We start from the raw sequence: 18,648 nt of genomic DNA on the forward strand, positions 1-18,648 counted from the left end.
TGTTTAACGCCTCTTACAACAAGCATAACCGCCATTTAGGCAAGCATGGGTTGCTGAATACCTATCCTACCCCGGATCTTCACGGGTCAGCATTTTATTGGCTAACCAAGCAATGTATTTTGCATTTATGTTTCCATTGAACTAACAAGCCCACGCACAATACTGGGCCACTGGTTACCGCGTTGCTGTTAACAGGGTCAACTTCTGTTGCATTGTGGTCGCTGATAAATATAACGGATTTCGTATCGTTGTCGACAGTTTTTTTGTGTTGATAATTAAATAAGCAGTTTATGAAATTTTTATTAACATATTTATTTATAATAATTTATTTTTTTGCGCTTATGGAGGCATACACGTAAAAACTAACGTGCACACTTTTTGTAAATCTGGATTGCCGATTTACGAAGCGAGCACACTGTTTTTTATGTTTCTACCTCAACAAATGCAAAAGTATTTTGAAGTCAATTCTTAATCATTTGGGGCGGTCGGGTAGCCTAGTGGTTAAAACGTTCGCTCGTCACGCCGAAGACACGGGTTCGATTCCCGACATTGGTACAATGTGTGAAGCCCATTTCCGGTGTCCCCCGCCGTGATATTGCTGTAATATTGCTAAAAGCGGCGTAAAACCATACTCACTGACTCACTCCTAATCATTTGTTTGATATAAATGTCCTCACAGAAATGAGAAATTCCGATTGTGAGTCTCTAGCTGTGGATGCATGTTTGAAGAATTGTCCTTCCTTCTGAGACTTCGGGGGTTCATAAACTCAAAAGCTACATAACTGGATTCGGTCATACCGAGTCCTGAAATCTCGTATCTATTTTATTTAAAACTCTTCAACTTAATATTATGACAATACTAAAACAATGCTTCCGTATCCAGAGTTCTAGTGCAGGTAGGTACGCGAGTGTGGCTGTAACCAGTACATCACTCGTTCACAGTTTACGAGAAAACAGTCTCATGAACCACAATTCATTCCGGCTGTGCACGGCGTTACCTTCTCGAGGTAACGAGAATATTTCGCGCCTTGTCAAAACAACACACACACACACATATATATGAATATATAGGTCAGGTAATGCATAACGCTTCGTTGTCACTCAGAAACCTCGTAGAGCATGTTTGCAGAAATAGATCCTACAGGTATGTGTAGTAACGACAATGTACTGTGGTTTTCTGCTTAAAGTTGCAAGATAGTGAGATTTATATTCTATACAGCGAAAACCCGTAAACCCAACTGACTCTGAACCGACCAGACCTTGAAGCCGAGCAGAGCGTCCGGCAGGATAATAATAGTGAGTGAGTTGGGTTTAACGCCGCTTTTAACAGTATTCCAGTTATATCACGGCGTGTCAGCTTAATGTGGGAGGAAAGCCCGAAGTGATGCAGGTCTCAGACGTTTACCGCTTCGGTGAAACCCACGAACACGGGTATGGTGCTGACAAACCTAGAAACATAATCGGGGTGAACCGGGATTCGAACCCACAATCATAGGTTTCTGGCGTGTCCAAGGGACGCAACTCTGCACAGCGAATCGCGGCGCCTTAGACGACTGGGGCACCCGTGCCCCCCCAGGATAATAATAAGTAACGTCTTTTAGTATGACGCGGCCGGGGGTCGAACCACCGACCATCCCTTCTCCGAGCAGACGCTCTATCAACTAGACCACGGTGGCGGTCTGTTTAACATAGAATCCATCTCACGTTCTAAATGTATGCCTGCAGGTTATGGGGTGTGTCCACACAACCATTCAAGATCAACGAGGTGCCAGCTGGAAAAACTGTTCCTTTCCGTCCCATGGTGTTAACAATGAAGTCAGTCCTCAGAACAAGTTGGACAACTGTGCGAATGTAGAGATATGATTTTTCTTATGTTTCTTTAACGCCACACTCAGCAATATTCCAGATATATGACGGCGGTCTGTAAATAATCGAGTCTGGGGCACACAATCCAATGATTGACATCATGAACATTGATCTGCGTAATTGGGATACGATGACATTCATCAACCAAACCAGCGAGCCTGACCACCCGATCCCGTTAGTCGCCTCAAACGACAAGCATAGTCGCCTTTTACGGCAAGCATGGGTTACTGAAGACCTATTCTAACCCGGATCTTCAAGGGAATGTAGAGATATGAAGCTCTTGACGTGCATCATGCGATAATTAGAACACAAACACTCACACAAGCTGTATCGACAATATGGTGGTTTGAGGGATCAACCTGATTATTTTGGGCTTCTTGCATTTATCTGATAATTTCCGGGGAAGGTGTGAAGGCGGTTTGTCCCGCGCTATCCGATGAGGGATGGGGTTTGTGACAATGTTACTCAATCAACGCATGTATTGCGTGAATTGTGTACAAATCTTTGTTACTTTGTGACGGGGTTCACTGGCGTGGCAGGATATGCTTATCTTTTCGTGAACACCTGATATCATCACTATTATTAAATAAAGTGATTTATGAGCACATGCTCATGATATAGACGGAATCGTACAATGGACGAGGCTTCTAGAAGAGATTCCGTTGATAAGGAAAGGGTTTTGTCTCTTTTATTTGCGTTTACAGTTAACTACGGTTATAACGAACTCAAAGGGACCACTAATTTTAATTCGTTATAACCGTAGTTCGTTATACGCATATATACATAATATACAACACATGACCGGGACTAAAAATAAGTTCGTTATATCGGTCAGTTCGTTATAAGCGTGTTCGTTATAGACGTAGTTTACTGTATGTTGATCAAATGCATTATCTTTCATAAATCATTCAGTTGAAATCATTGCCAACGTTCGGATAGTTCATATAAGGAAAGAAATGCTTCCTTCTCTTGCGCATGGCGTGAGTAAATGTTGAAAGCGTGTGGATGTTTGTCGCTCAGTGCATTAATTCTGAGAGATGACGTGTGCTTGTTCTATCTGCCGTCATGAGGTAATTAATAGACAAAGCATAAATCGAATGTTGGGGTCAGTTGGTCATCTTTCATGTACTAACTGGCGTTGTTCCCCAAGCACACAACACAGAGTCGGGAGAACCTTATTATCCTCCCTTGGGGAATGAGGTTACAAATAGACACAGAAGAACACTGTCTTTGAGACGTGATTGGTAATTAAATGTACACATGATAAACAATGCTTCATCGTGCATCAACGTAGTTAGGTGCATAGATCGACATGAGCTAATGTAGCTTGCGCGTCAATTTACACAGTCTTGATATAAACAATAACAGAAAATTGAGTAGCTTATTTTAAGTCCATACCTTGTACTGAATTGTTCAAAGATAATGTATATATGTGGGAGAGAGAGAGAGAGAGAGAGAGAGAGAGAGAGAGAGAGAGAGAGAGAGAGAGAGAGAGAGAGAGCGACGTGAGAGAGAGATTTGTTTGTTAATGTCACACCTCACCTTCGTCGTGCCGTGTGTCACATTCAACACATCAACACGTATAAAGTGACCCACCTCCACATTACTATTCCAGAACTTTAACACACAAAGAAGTCTGAATACACGAGCCTACCTGGTTTGGCCTGTTTGAGAGTTGACGTAACTGCTTTTGTAGAAGCCAACAATTGCTTTGGTGAGCGAACCGTCAAACTGTAGGGACAGTTTAATACTTGCACCTTGCCTCAATGTCACAGCTGTTTCAATGACCCAGAACTGGTTTTCTGCATATGCAAATGTCCTCTTGATGCCGATCTGATTGTTCGTGTCATTTTCACGGAGTTCAGTTTTCGAGATGTTGAGGTAATTAAAATGAATAAGCACATAGTCCGTGTCTTTGTTGATCTTGATTTCTACAGTAACATTTCCGTAAAACCACCCGTTATCACCATAGAAATCCGGGTACAGGGTGAGATCGTAATGCAGCGGTACGATATATCGGGGTAGACGGAGATTCTTCCAGGGTTCTGTCTCCGAGAAACCAGGGGTAGTTGGAACGGGCGCTGTGGTGGACCCATCCCCAGAAATCTTTTCCGATGAAGGATCACTCCCGTCACATTTGGGGATAAAATACCATACTAATACCCCCACCACCACAGGCAGGGCAAGGAAAAGGAATATAAAAAAATAAAGACATCGCCGGTTGACATTCACCTTGCTAGCGTCCCGGAAATCCATTGCTGCAACAAGGAGCTATAGGCTCGTGCCCCCTCAACTCAACAGATTCACTCACACTGCTACGCCCTCCCCGAGGAGAATGAGTACAGCGGCTGTATCCGTGGTGGTTGACAAGTATATTGGTCGCGTCTGGTGTGCGTTACCTGGAGTGAGAATGCCTGCACACACACTGAAGGCTCCTATTGTCGTGACTGCGTCGGGAGGGAGAAAACTGTTACACGCATAGTCCGGCCGCTCTGTGTTCACATAATGAATGTATGTTCACTGCCAGCGTGTCAGGAATGTTGAAACCTATATTCGTTACACTACACTGACTATATGAGCTTGGTAGTTAATACGTCACTCCTCTATAACATTGCTCGCACATCATTTACTGATTTACTTAAGTTTCATACCGGAGAATTAAAACTGATAAATGACTTAATGCCTTTACTGTAAGAATATTGCTATTGGGAAAAGTTTGCTGAGTGAAATGTTTGTAAGGAAAGAATACACAGACAAACAGAAACAAAGGCACATTGTATATAAGTATATGAGGCTCTAGCAACTGTCCTATATTCTGCCACTGAGATTTGACTGTCTCGTTGAATGGATTGAAATAACCATATCCTGACTAATTTGCTTTGTAATCAAAACATGATGAAATTAGAGTCTCTTACAAACAATGCAAGAGTGGAAAATCGATCTCTCCGCTGCCATAGCTAACCAAAGGGGGGTGACTCAAATGGATAATTTTGAGATTGCTGCCTTTCAGGAAGTATATATTATTCAAACAAATCTACACCTTCTATAGATGTAAATGCTCCCCGAAGTAGGCCTTTGAGGATATCTTGTGTTCATAGAAGCCTCAGACACGAACAAATTCAGATTGACTACTTCAATAACCCCTATAGCAGAAAACCCTGTGTCTGCTCATCTGTGTGTTTTCAATGGGCACGAGTGATCTGGTGGTCGAACGCGCTGCTATTCGCTGTGTTGCGACCCTTTGCCGTGCCAGGATCATGGGGAGAAATCACAGCTTCGGACCAATTATTATCCATGGGTTGCGGTAAGGTGAAATGGGATTTAAATGTCGCTAAATTCAAAGATTATTGCCCCCATTAGCGACGTGCATGCAACTCTGTGTGTGTTTGTGTGAATGTTTGCGTGTGTGTGTGTGTGTGTGTGTGTGTGTGTGTGTGTGTGCGCGTGTGTGGGACTGCTTGAACTAGTCCGTTTAGAGCTAGCCTACTGAGATATGACGCTCAGACCATGACAGTATACTGACTCCAGGCCGAACAGTCCACGTTTTATCTCATTTATGCCAATCGCAAGGCAGGGTAACGAAAAGTACCATCCTTTAGCGTCTTTTTAGTATGACCGTAACGAGCATAGAACCACCGACTTTGCGCTCAAGGCAGACTATCTATGCACCATACCACGGAGGCGGTATATTATCCTTGGTCATGTGACACAATAATCCTTTCCACAAAGGAGAGTATGTGTCCCTTGAATCTGTCCTCTCAAAACAAGCTGACAAACCATGAAACATTGTTCAAAGTGCCGGTAGACTCACTCACTCACTGACTCACTCACTGACTCACTCACTCACTCACTGACTCACTCACTCACTCACTCACTCACTCACCCCCTAACTCACTCACTCACTCACTCTTCAGTGAAATCGCGGTAGTTCCGGAAACCCTATCTTCCCGAAGAATTTCAGAATATATTTCCAAGGACAAGTCTTTGTTAAATGGTGGTTATAAAATACATTTTGATTTATCAGGGTATAACTGTGGTATGCCACTATAAGTCAATGCTCGCTGACAGCCGACAACACATATGCCTTGCCGATGCTCGAATATTAACAGGACGCTGAGATATTGTTGGTCAATCGCTCACTGCCATCTAACACAACATCCCTTTCCAAGCTGAATATACCTTGGCAGGATAAAGCCCTGTTCAATTGAAATGTATTGTGAAACATCATGAACGCGTACCACGACTGGGAGTAAAAATGTATAATTTTATGGAATATTTCATGCTGCTATAGTAGTTATTTCATACGGTACACAGTGGGCATAAAGATTCAGGGTGACAAAATAAAACTCATAACACGTCTGTTTGACAAGAGGCGATATCTTCAGTTTTCAAATAGCCAACTTATCCCTTCAGGTCGAGCAATATTCCAGCAACTCCAGCCTTGGGTGTCAACATTTCACAACTTTTGAGGTACAGTTGACCATGCTCTTTCTACGAAGATTTTAAAGAGCGTCATGTGAGTCTTAAGTACCTAAGTAAAGTTTTCGGAGAGTTTTCAGGTTGACGTGCCCGTGCAAGTGTTTGTGACGGCTGCCACCACTGGGTCAGGATATGCTCACCTTTTCGCGAACACCTGGTATCATCACTATTTGATAGTGATTCAAGAATACGTGTTTATGAGGTAGTTGGAATCGTACAATGAACTTTGCTTCTCGTAGAGATTTCTTATTGTCACAGAATTTTTTTTGTTTTTTTGTCCTTTTTAACTTTTAAAGAAGCTGATTGATTCAAATACTCCCCTCTAAAGCGTTGGGTAGATTAAAAAGTGAGTACCATGGAGAGCCATATGTGACCGTTGAAGTAGTCGGAACCAAATAGTAAATAGTTTGACCATCAAAGTCAAAAGGACGAGAAGATTATAGTATCGCTCAAATGCCATTCTTGTATAAGCCACAAGCCATATGTATATAATTACATAGCGTTAAAAAACAATCAGATTATTTGTGAAGCCCGAGGAAGTCCCAGATGACCTTGAATGCAAAGTGTTGGCAGATGACCGTGGAGTTCCAGGTATTTGTTAATGACGAGCAAGATAACGTCATTTGACATCAACACCAGAACTGCGTAAGATATAATTTAATTTATAAGACTCCGAAACTGGCGTTGTCTTCTGACGTTTAAACAACACTTGTACGTTTGCTGATGTATCTGCGCTGCACGATCTCACGGTGAGTTATTTGTAGTCGTCTAAAGATGAGATACACGTGTATGTGGTATTTACTGAGACAATTCCCACAACTACGGTGACAAGACGTCGACTTTTCGTGTCTGCTGATTATTATAAACATAAACCACTAAGGATTTCTGTGATGTACATACTCTTAATTGTCGTTCGAGATTATCATTCAAAACATGCGCCACGTCCATGTGAATGAAATTTATTGGTATGAAGATATTCACTGTGGCACCGCATGTTCACCTAATATCTATACTTAAAGGGGCACTGATCTAACGGACTGGTTGTTGCCTTTGTTATTGTTTTTCCCCCGTGAGTACCCGGATGATACGCAACGCAACTGAGCGTGACCAGAGACTGGGGTACCGTCTGCAAGGACAGCTAAATAAACTTGGAGGCTGGAGGCAATATTTGTTTTATGCATTTTTGAACACTGATTGGTTAACTGTGATCTATAAAGATTTCGACAAAGGGCGCATGTTAATTCATTTCTTCAGCCTAAACAAACAGACAAAAAGAACAAGGGAGCTCATCGGATGTCGTCATTTGGAAATACCCCAGATGGTTATAGTTTAATACTAAAAACAGTATCCATGCAGTGAAAGCATTTTCGGATTTCGGCTTGCGTCGATAATACGATTACTACTCCCTTGTTGTCATCCACGTTTTCTCGTATAACCCTACACTTGTGTATTTGTCGTCATTCACTTGATGCTCGGTTAATGAATTTATTACAGGTACAATTAGTGGTAGCACCACTTATATTACCTGACAAAGATTCCCATTTGGCATTTATTGTGTCTGGGGTAATTATTCAATCTAAATCCAGGTTTGAAGTGAGGTGAAATGTGTGTTATGTAATATGCACGTGGCAGCCCAGCAAGAGATGAATGATCAGTTGATTTACTTTATTTTGTAAATCAACGGATCGTTCCTAGTCATCAAAGGATTAACAGAAAATACGTTGATTGATTAATCACTGTTATCTCGCACAGTGGATATGTCAAGAGTGAGTGTTTACATGTCTAGGTTTACTAAAACAAAGGGAATACACTCATATCATGGCGCGAAGTGCCGATGTAAAAACAACATACTTTGTTCAAAGGGTTAACTGATAATACGTTGATTGATTGATCATTGTTATCTATCACTCAATGGAATTTTTAGGAACCGTGGACGCTATGAAAATAGTTGTCACGTGGGCTTTCTCAGCCGACCATTGAGACTTGACACCTATGTAAAACACCTGAAACAATCCAAGCGATCAGTTGAGAAACGAACACAGGTTATAATATCCCGAAACGATATATATCTTTTAAAATATTTGATTGTTACTAAGGACACGTGACATCGAATTAGTTTCTTTGTACAGCTGCAGACGAGTGGGATATTGTTCCTTTGTGTGGATATTCACGGATACATTCCTCGAACAAGGAAGCTGCCTAAAACTTATACACATAAATTTGGTAGGTTGTAATTATGATATCTGCATTTTGTTTTCCTTCATTTGAACCGATTCGTTCTTGTTTCTCTACGTCTTGGTTGGGTTCTTCAATGCGCGATAGACGTTGTTTTCACAGGTCTTTTCCTTTGTAAGCGTGTATATATAACCGTCAATTTGTAAAATGTGATTCTCTCAGGCAATTTATAAAATGTGTAAATATTTCAGTCATTTTGACTAAAAAAATCTGTCCAGATTGATCAAGACGATCAAAAGCGCCTACAAACATCACAACAGATTATTATGTAGGATTAGAAGCCAAACAACTTAGAAATGTACTTTTCAACGTTACATTTTCAGTCTCTTGGTGATGACATTAAACATCAAAATGTTTGGAATTCGTTGTCATAATAATACAGATGGAAATGTTTTTCAGTCACTTTGTAAAATAACTGAATATTTAGACGTTTAATAAATTTGTTACACATTTGACAGTAAAAAAATATACACACTATAAAAAAAGCATATGCTCAGGTGAAATATATACTTTGTGTTGCAAGTCAAAATAGTGTAAACGAAAATCGCAAAATACCAAGCAAGTGACTTTTCAAAACTTCGTCGTCATTACCGATGCTACTCACAAAGATACCTACATTTCCTTATTATCTCGAAAACTGTATTTCATTTTGTTGATCAATGTGACCATACGCCCTTATTACTACCCATAAAAGTGACTAATGCGCTTACGAATGGCGCAGCAGAGGTCGCGAACTAGTCTAGATTTCTGCTATACATCCGGGTATTCACTGGGAAAAAACAATAACAAAGGCAACAACCAGTCCCGGGGAATTACGTTAGATCAGTGCCCCTTTAATGTTAACGGCGGGGCGGTCGGGTAGCCTAGTGGTTAAATCGTTCGCTCGTCACGCCGAAGACCCGGGTTCGATTCCCCACATGGGTACAATGTGTGAAGCCCATTTCTGGTGTCCCCCGTCGTGATATTGCTGGAATATTGCCAAAAGCGGCGTAAAACCAAAATCACTCACTCACTGATGTTCACGGCGGTCAAATAAACAGATCATTAATTATTTACCCTCAATCTAATTTGCATCAAAAAGCTAGTTTTGTGTTATCCTTTCCGTCGTTAACTTCTGCTTTAATTTGAGATGTATTATGATGATGGAATGTTTTTGTGGCTTTTATTAAGACGCCGTCCTTGTTTAAAGAAAGACGGTAAGTAATTTTAATCACACCCCAGTATAGTTCAACATTGGTAAAGGTACAGCAAGCAAGCAAGTTAAAAAATAAATGACTCACATATGCACACAGTAACACAATATCACATCAGATAATCCCAGTGTAGGCTGGCGGGCAAGTGTGTAAAACATATTTTCTTTATTTCCAAAATTTCATGGCAAGTTTTCGCGGTTAAAGGTCATAAAACATTATTAGACAAAATAAAAACATTGTTGGTGTGTTCAGGCGGTTTCCTTTGCAGAATTGTGTGGTAAATGTTTTCTGTATACGTCAGAAAACAGTAACCAAGGGAACAAGGGGCATGACAGTGACGCTTAATACTCCCGACGCATTATCTGTACACGTCCTATCTAGAAATATTCCACCTATATTACGGATGCCTGTAAATAATCCAATGATTGCTACCATTAGCAACGACCAACTCCGTCGGGATACTATAGCACTCTCTTAACAAGTCACCACGCCAGGCCACCCGACCCTTTAAGTAGCCTCTCAAGACCACCATGGGCAACTGGGTTCTCATTGAAACCAAAATCCCAGAAGAGGCTCGACTGAGCTTAAATGGCTCGTCAGTAAATGGATGAAATATAATATAATTATTATCTTTACATTTCTCCAAAATCTTGTATATTTCAACCCGTGACAAAGTATCATCTCAAATATGTAAATAACATATTTGTGTGTGTGTGTGTGTGTGTGTGTGTGTGTGTGTGTGTGTGTGTGTGTGTGTGTGCGTGTGCGTGCGTGCGTGTGTGCGTGTGTGTGTGTGTGTGTGTGTGTGTGTGTGTGTGTGTGTGTGAAACATGTTTTTTCATTTGTACCAGTGTTTCCGACATCTAGTAAGATAGCTACGGGGATATTATTTGTAGCTATCTTCTCCACCAGACTGATCACTTGCACAAGTTCTAAACATGACAGCGCCACTGGTGTTATTGTCCATGCAGAGGAGATGCCGGCGGTACCGTTATCGCCAACATATGCTACACGATGAGGGTTCAGTTTTCATTTAGATGATGCCATGATATTAGACGGTGTTATGATGTTTGTACATAACTCCCTTTTTATGGTATTGTGTTTTTTCTGGTAATAGTTTTTATATAACGTGTGTGTCAAACTTGAATATAGTCTGCTTACAATTTTATAAATTAAGGTGAATAATATAATAAACTTGGATTTAGACTAACCATAGCTTATTGAAATAATCTCTATTACAATTAATGATGGGTGTTTACTTTGTTAACTTATACAATTTTGAAATTTTAAAAGTCGTGATAAATAACATTTGACGCTCGGACATAATGTGTTTTTAACATAAAACAGTGGCAATGATAGCGTTGGATAGCCCATCCGATCATTTCACATTCTGTGTGTATATCACAGAAAAGGGTTACAGAATCACTTTGCCTCGAATAAAACAGCATCGAAGTGATGCGATTTATATATTCTTTACCTGTCACAAAAAATATATATCTATGATATATGTAGAAGTAAATCACATGTGTAACTATGTTATCCAATATGTATTATAAGCCGTTTCTCTCATATCATCTACTAGTATTTGGTTGTAAGCAATGTAACGGAAATTATCGTATTGCTTTGATGATGATATGATAATTATGTATTATGTTTTGATGTGCGTATATTATATTATCTATTGTTTATTATCACATGGTGTCTACCTTGCTCATTAACAAATAAATAGAAGCCTCACACTCCGTAGCCGTCTTTGGTGTCATCTGCGTAGGTTGTATATAATGCCGCAGAAAACCCGGTTTCAGTAATCACGTGACAAAACGCACAGGCAGGAAGGCGGACGGCGGTTCTTCATCGTCGACTCGCTGCTCAGTCCGTCCGCTTTTGTCGATGATTTGGGCCCGTCCTACTGATTGACCACGTCCGTCATGTTTTGTAGATAGAGGTATGACATAATGCGGGACTAGGTCAGTGACCCACGAACATGCACATATGTAAGATCTAGCGACGTGACGAGGTGTTAATTGCCATTTATAGAAAGCGCTGGAGATTAATGGTCCAGTCCGGAGGGGCTTATGATTTGAGAGGGTACGTCTACTTACAACGGTTATCTATCTATCACGGGCATCTATCTATCGTGATCGTCTATCTAACAGGATCATCTATCTATCTGAGTCATTTATCTATCAGTGTCGTCTATCTATCAGGGTCATCTACCAGGATCATCTATCTGTCAAGGTCATCTATCTATCGTGATCGTCTATCTAACAGGATCATCTATCTATCTGTGTCATTTATCTATCAGTGTCGTCTATCTATCAGGGTCATCTACCAGGATAATCTATCTATCGATCAGGGACATCTACCTGTCAAGGTCATCTATCAATTACGGTCACCTATCTGAACAGGGTCATATTATATCAAGTCCACCCTTCTGTCTCCCAGGGTCATCTTTTTATCATTGTCATCCATCTATCAGGATTTCCTGTTTTTCTATTTATTATTGCAAAGTGCTCTTTGAAACCAGGGGTTAGATCACGGGAAATGTGAAACGCTGTATATTCATGAGATTTGATGGAGGAATACATTTCCCGATACGATACGTTCAGTCCGAGATAATCGATGAAACTACTTTCTATCAATTGTCTACCGAGTATATCAGACTGAAGGTTATGTATCAGGCGATATATTATTCCAGCAAATGGCATTAGGTTTACAGTACAGAAAGAAAACACATTTTGTTCAATGGTTCTAAAGGACCCGCCTAGATAAAGGACTCATTGAGTTTTTGGATTTTATGATTAAAACAATATCACGGCGGAGGACCGGGACCAGATGTTGGCACAATGAACCTTCATTCAACTATTCATTGAAACATTTTTGGGATCACACAGTCCATGTGACACATATATCTCAAGCACATTTTCGTCTCCTTTGTATTGTCACGTCAAAGTGGGCCTTAGAGGATATGTTGTGTTCATGAATGTGTCCATTTAAGGAACAGATACCATGTCATGGAATACATATGATTGAAAAAACACCTGACTACAGCTATATATCACCAGAGTACTCACTGTTATGTCCCTCCGAAATGTTTCCTTTCGTCATCCTATACAGTGGAGGCGGCTGGGTTACGTCCCTTAGGCGTGCCAGTATCCACTGATCCTGTGTTGGAATCACCGTTTCGCCTCAGTTTAAATATCAGCAACCAAACCCCTTCGTGGGTTTCACATAATTGGTAAATGTGTACAACTTGTATCTTTTTAGGCTGTCCTCTTACAATAAGATGACCTTCCGTGATATAACTGATCTATTTTCCCTAACTCACTATTCAGTGAAACACTGGCAGACCGGAGACATCGTCTTTCTGAAGATGTTTACAACATAAATGCAGTGACAAGTCATTACAAAATGCATTTAAAAGTATCAGTATCACTATATTTAGGCTTGTAGTCCACTGAAACCAGACGTTCCTCGTGCTGGAGGACGTCGAGTTTTTGCTAAAATATTGCAATAGGCAGTGTTAAGGCAGCCCATTATAAAAACCTGAACAGGGTAAAGCAGTATTAAATGAAAATGATCTGTGAAAATATAATAGAATTGGGTACTACGACCTGAAAACATGTTTCCATAAAGTGAATAAAGTGAAATGATTGCTTCCTGCTGTAAATACTGTTGCTTGACACGATACACATCATCGTTTAATATGGCCTCGAGATTATACTCAGTTCATTGTGTTGAAGTGTTGCCATCATAGCTGCCTGTCTCTGCCGTCTGTAGTAGGCTTTGCAAAACAAGCGATTCAATTCATTTCGGAAGGGTCGGTAAGTTCCCGTGTATATAAATACATTCAACACGCTGTTTCTCAACACGGAAATGGTCGATAACCTGATAAGTGCAATATGTCCTTGTCCGTAGAAAAAAAAAGGCCGTTAATGCAAATGGAAAATATGATAGGCAAAACATAGCTGATGATATAACCACCGTCAGAGAAAAACCCGACAGGCGTCTTGAAGATTGTGATGTTGGATTTACACCTAGTGGTGCGATTATTTTTCTGGACCGCATGATGTCTTTAAACACCAAAACACCACCAAGTATCATCGCCAGTAGGCTGATTATTAATCCACTTCCCACTATGGCTTTAAGCACAGTAGATGGTTGTACCGTGCAAAGCCAGACACGAACATCGAAGTAGAAAGTTGTGTCCGTGAGCATCAAAACCAATAGAATCGATAGGTTGGCCACCAGAGTCAGAAGGACGAGAAGAGCATAGTTTCGCGCCACTGCAATTCTTGTGTAAGCCAAAGGAAGTAGAACAGCCAAGGAACGATCAAACATCAACAGATTTGTGTTGAATATGTTTTGCTGATTTATCACGCCTATCATCAATGCAGAGACACTAATCATGTTTTTTGGATATGCGAAATGGTTCAGAAAACTTGAAGGCACTGCAAACAGGAGAATATAGACACCAACGAAGAAGTCCCATAGGGCCGTGAATGCGATCATCCAAAGTGTTGGCAGATGGAGTTCCCGGGATTTGAGAGTGACGAGCAAGATCAGATCATTTGACATCATCACCAGTACTGCTGAAGTAAGATATAAGACTCCGAAAATGGTGTTGTCTCCTGACATTGTTACATTACTTGTCGAATTCATATTTGTTGCTGTATCTGTGATGTGCGATCACGCCTCTAGCTATCTGTAGTCGTCGCGAGATGAGATACTTGATACTACCAAGACAACGTCCGTGACATGAGGTGACAAGAGGTCGACTCCTTCTAATTAATCCTGATGGTGATATACCAACAATGATTCCTGTAATATGAATATTCGTTCATTCAATGCATACGACAAGGCATTGGTTTAATTAGAAATGAGCACATCCGCACAGATCCGTTCGAAGGACGAGGGGACAAACCTCTCTCAAGAAGACTATCGTTGTAATTGGGCAGCACATTGAGTTCGAGATTCGTCTTACATATTCTTGCATTATGTTAACAAAGAAGGGACGAGGAAGGTAGGCAACACCCTCATTACTACTGGCTATAATTATATGTGATCGATTTCCAACATACACGTGAATAGCATTTTGTATTAGAGCCGTTCCATGTAATTACAAATTAGGAAGTTCATTTGGAGGTTCACACACCTGCTACATTACTATCCATCGTCTATCAACCTGTTTCAAGTAAATTTTAAAATATATTTGTTACAAAACCACACCCATAAAACGCTTCACAGGCTGTATATGATCTAGACGATGCATTTTCCTCCAGCAATAAATACTTACAAAAAAGTAAATGCAAATTGTGTGATTGGCGGGTGCTACCGGGACCGAGTGCTACATGTAGGGCAGGACATGCTGACCCTTGCCATCATCGCTGATTTTCAGTGGTCCATTCATGTAATGTTCACAGCTGTGTTGCCTTTTACGCCAAATGGAATCTGTTTTAGCGGATTATCGAGACTGGTTTTCATATACTTAAAGTATTTAAAATTAAACACTTTGAGCTAATCATTTTGATATGTAACTAAATAACATCATTCTGATATTTTGTCTGCATGCACATTGTGCAACAACACGCCTACGACTATAACCATATCAGCTAATATTCTGCTCGAGAAACATCTGGCGCAAATATAGGTTGTTTAAAGTATTCACTGTCTCGAGTTACAGGCTATGTGTATAATATGATTCACTAGGGCAATTTATAAAATGCCTAAATATTTTGATAGCCTGACTAAAAACATTTAACAAGTTCAAAAGGGCTTAAAACATCACAATGGACCAAGTATGCTTGGATAAGGAGCCGAAATATATTTCTTCATTCTTCTGATCAATGTTTAATCATAACAAATTTATTGAAAAACCCATACCTAGTAGCAGGAGACAGAGCGAAAAGCCCTAAAAGAGGGGTGGTTTATACTCAATTAACAATGTCAATATCGGGTGTGACCAACATTTGCGTTGGAACAGGCGAGGCAGCGGCGGCGCATTGAGGACACCAGATGATTGAATACAGCCTAGGGATTGTTCCAAATGTCAACCAAAGATTGACACACTGAGCTAACGTTACCGATTAGTTCTGGTCCTGTCGTAGGCGTTGCGCCATCTCATCCGAGATAAGCTGCCTCAAAACATCTGTCACAACACGTTCAACATGTGGGCAAACACTATCTTGCTGCAACGTGGTGATCCTGTGCACAGCGTACATATCAGATCAGGTGAAGTTTAGCAATGTCGGTCGCGGAGAATAGTTGGATGGGTGACCGCGTTTGGCAGCTTGACTCCTGAGACTTCCTAGGGATTCGGTCATGTCCCATACTGAAGCACACGTAGGACATGTGGTGTCTCTTTACGTAAGTGACTTTGTTCGAAATGTGCCTCTGTTCACTTAGCAGTCAATGGGTACCCGTTAGGATGAGATGTCAATGTGAGTGTTAACATTCTGGCGCCTCACAGAATTAAAAGATCGAGTACACACTGATCCATTGACCGGGGTAATTATGATATCGCTTTGGTCATACACCTTGTGTGAGGAGTATAGGACAATATAAACAGTAAACTACGTTTATAACGAACTCAAAGGGACCATTAATTTTAATTCGTTTTATCCGAAGTTCGTTATAAGCATTTCGACTTTCAGACATCTTGGATCAAGTCACGTGACCACTTCATGTTACTCGATAAATAACAAAAGTGTGCACTGTACATGTACTAAGTGACCGGTGAAGACCTGGAGTAGAATAGGTCTTCAGCAGACCACGTTTGCCGTAAAACGCGAATGTGCTTGTCGTAAGAGGCGACTAACGGGATCGGGTTGTCAGGCTCGCTGCCTTGGACGATGCATGCCATCGTATCCCAAATGCGTGGATCGATGCTCATGACTTCAGTCACTGGACAGTGTTGTTCAAACTCGATTATTCACAGACCGCCGTCATATAGCTAGAATATTGCGTACGGACGGGACACAAAAAAGCACGAGAATCTGTACTTTACATAGAAAGTCTTATCCCAAATATAACATTTGTTACCTTGACAATTGTTAGTGTTCTTATGAGGCTTAGAACTTTTTGACCATCCCACGTACCGTCTCAGCCTTGTCTTCGGAACAACAGATGCTGTCTACACTAAGCTAGGCGTGTCTGGCAGTGACAGTTGGGCGGATCGCTGGACGTCGGGGCCAGATGTTGTGCTCCCTCAACCAGATGCGTACGGCACTGCCACTAATTGGTCTCAACCCAGGAATTGTCCCATTCGTAACCACTTGCCCCTTTCCGTAACCTGTAAGAAGACTCGTCCCCCTATCGATGAATGTTATGTGCGAAAATACGACAAACCAATCAGAATGCGCGTATGATTTCAAGTTCTTCGTCAAAGAATCCCACATAAATAATTTTTGAATTTACATGTCTTGCATCTAAAAATATACCCAAGACAAAGTTAAATGTGTTCAATCATACTGTTGAAATCCGCATGTCCCGATGTTTTAAATTGCATCTGAAATATATATAATATATGGGGAAATATATGTGAACCATTACGCAACAAGTTGACAATTGTTGTAGGTATGCCCGTTTGCGCTAAGACGGAACCCGGTCGCAAGAATGGCCACGAGAGGGCCACGTGTCGATATTCGGCTTGTCACGGAATAACACGAGTTGGTCACGAATGGAATTGTCCGAGCTGTTAATGTAGCAGTTTGGTATTGATAACGTAAATGCACCAACCGAAAATGAATCTCGTGTTAACATGACGTCACACGAGGACGTGTGTCACGAGTGTTGTCCTGCTGTGGATAACGTCTCCACAGAGATGATATAAGAATGTCTGGCAACTCCGTTTTGCGCCATTCCTGTTTACCCACGGCGCGTAGACGTTAATATTCAGCAGGCCACGGATTTGCGTGAGCGTTATTTACGGTAAAACAAGAGTGTTTTTATGAGCACCTGGCAGCAAAACAATCATTGTGTCCTGTTAACATACGCGTGTGAGTGAACATGCACGTTCAAGTTGTGAATCACGACCTTATAATCGAGGAGATGTCTTCAAGAATATTACATTGTATTGAAAGATCCATGTTCTAATTTCTTCACAAACATATTATTATTGAACTTTATGGCACAATTTCTTTTATAATTAAATAATTAAATAGATGGACCGATTTTTCATTTAATTTGTAGTGGGATTCATACAGAGCATGGTAGAGTTCGTAGCCACCAGGGGTTGTCTCCCTTGGACAAGTTTGCTCACTTCTGCGGCAAAAGTGGGCTACACTAAAGTACCCACGGAAATGAAAAAAAATGTTTTTTCGACCTCAGATCTTAAATAAATACAGTTAACATACAAAATATGTAAATATTCAAACAACTCAATTAGTACTAATTGGGCCTTGGCACAAATACAACATATCACAGGTTTTTATGCCTTTTTACAAGTAAAAGTGTGTAAATATGTGAATAAAACAGACTATTGTGAAACAGGGCATAACCAGGTGTAAGTAGATCAAGGTGAATGTCCATGACCTATGACACCTTGACGACAGGTGAGAACAGGTGCATAATGCCTAAAGTCTGTTTCTGCTATGTCAGTTTGGACTTAGTTTTATTTTTGAATGTTGAAAGTGACGACAAATTACCTCCTGTAAAGTACATTTTGTATTGTTCACTGAGATCAAACTAGCAAATCCAGACTAGTACTTTTTGAGTTGTTTTGTTATTTCGTATTTACAGCGTCGTAACACTTTGTGTCGATTTTTAAATTGAGAAAAACAGTTTTTTTCATTTCCGTGAGTACTTTAGTTTTCTGACAACAGTACCTTGCTTCCAGTTTATCGATGTTTTCGGACGGAAGGATTTGCTGACTTGT

The 18,648-nt window shown here is 40.7% G+C and overlaps 1 protein-coding gene across 1 annotated transcript in view; it reads right to left on the minus strand.

Annotated features, from left to right (window-relative positions):
• The window catches only part of LOC124132780 (glutamyl aminopeptidase-like), a 42,391-nt gene extending 38,023 nt beyond the window's left edge, over positions 1–4,368 (minus strand). The window contains exon 1 of the mRNA XM_046496903.2: positions 3,521–4,368. Within this exon, the coding sequence (XP_046352859.2) occupies positions 3,521–4,122 (602 nt within the window). The 5' untranslated portion in view covers positions 4,123–4,368. The remainder of the gene's footprint in view (positions 1–3,520) is intronic.
• Between the last annotated feature and the right edge of the window lie 14,280 nt (positions 4,369–18,648).

This window comes from Haliotis rufescens, unplaced genomic scaffold (genome assembly GCF_023055435.1).
Source record: "Haliotis rufescens isolate VD_foot unplaced genomic scaffold, xgHalRufe1.0.p SCAF_11, whole genome shotgun sequence".
In the NCBI taxonomy this organism is placed as follows: domain Eukaryota; kingdom Metazoa; phylum Mollusca; class Gastropoda; order Lepetellida; family Haliotidae; genus Haliotis; species Haliotis rufescens.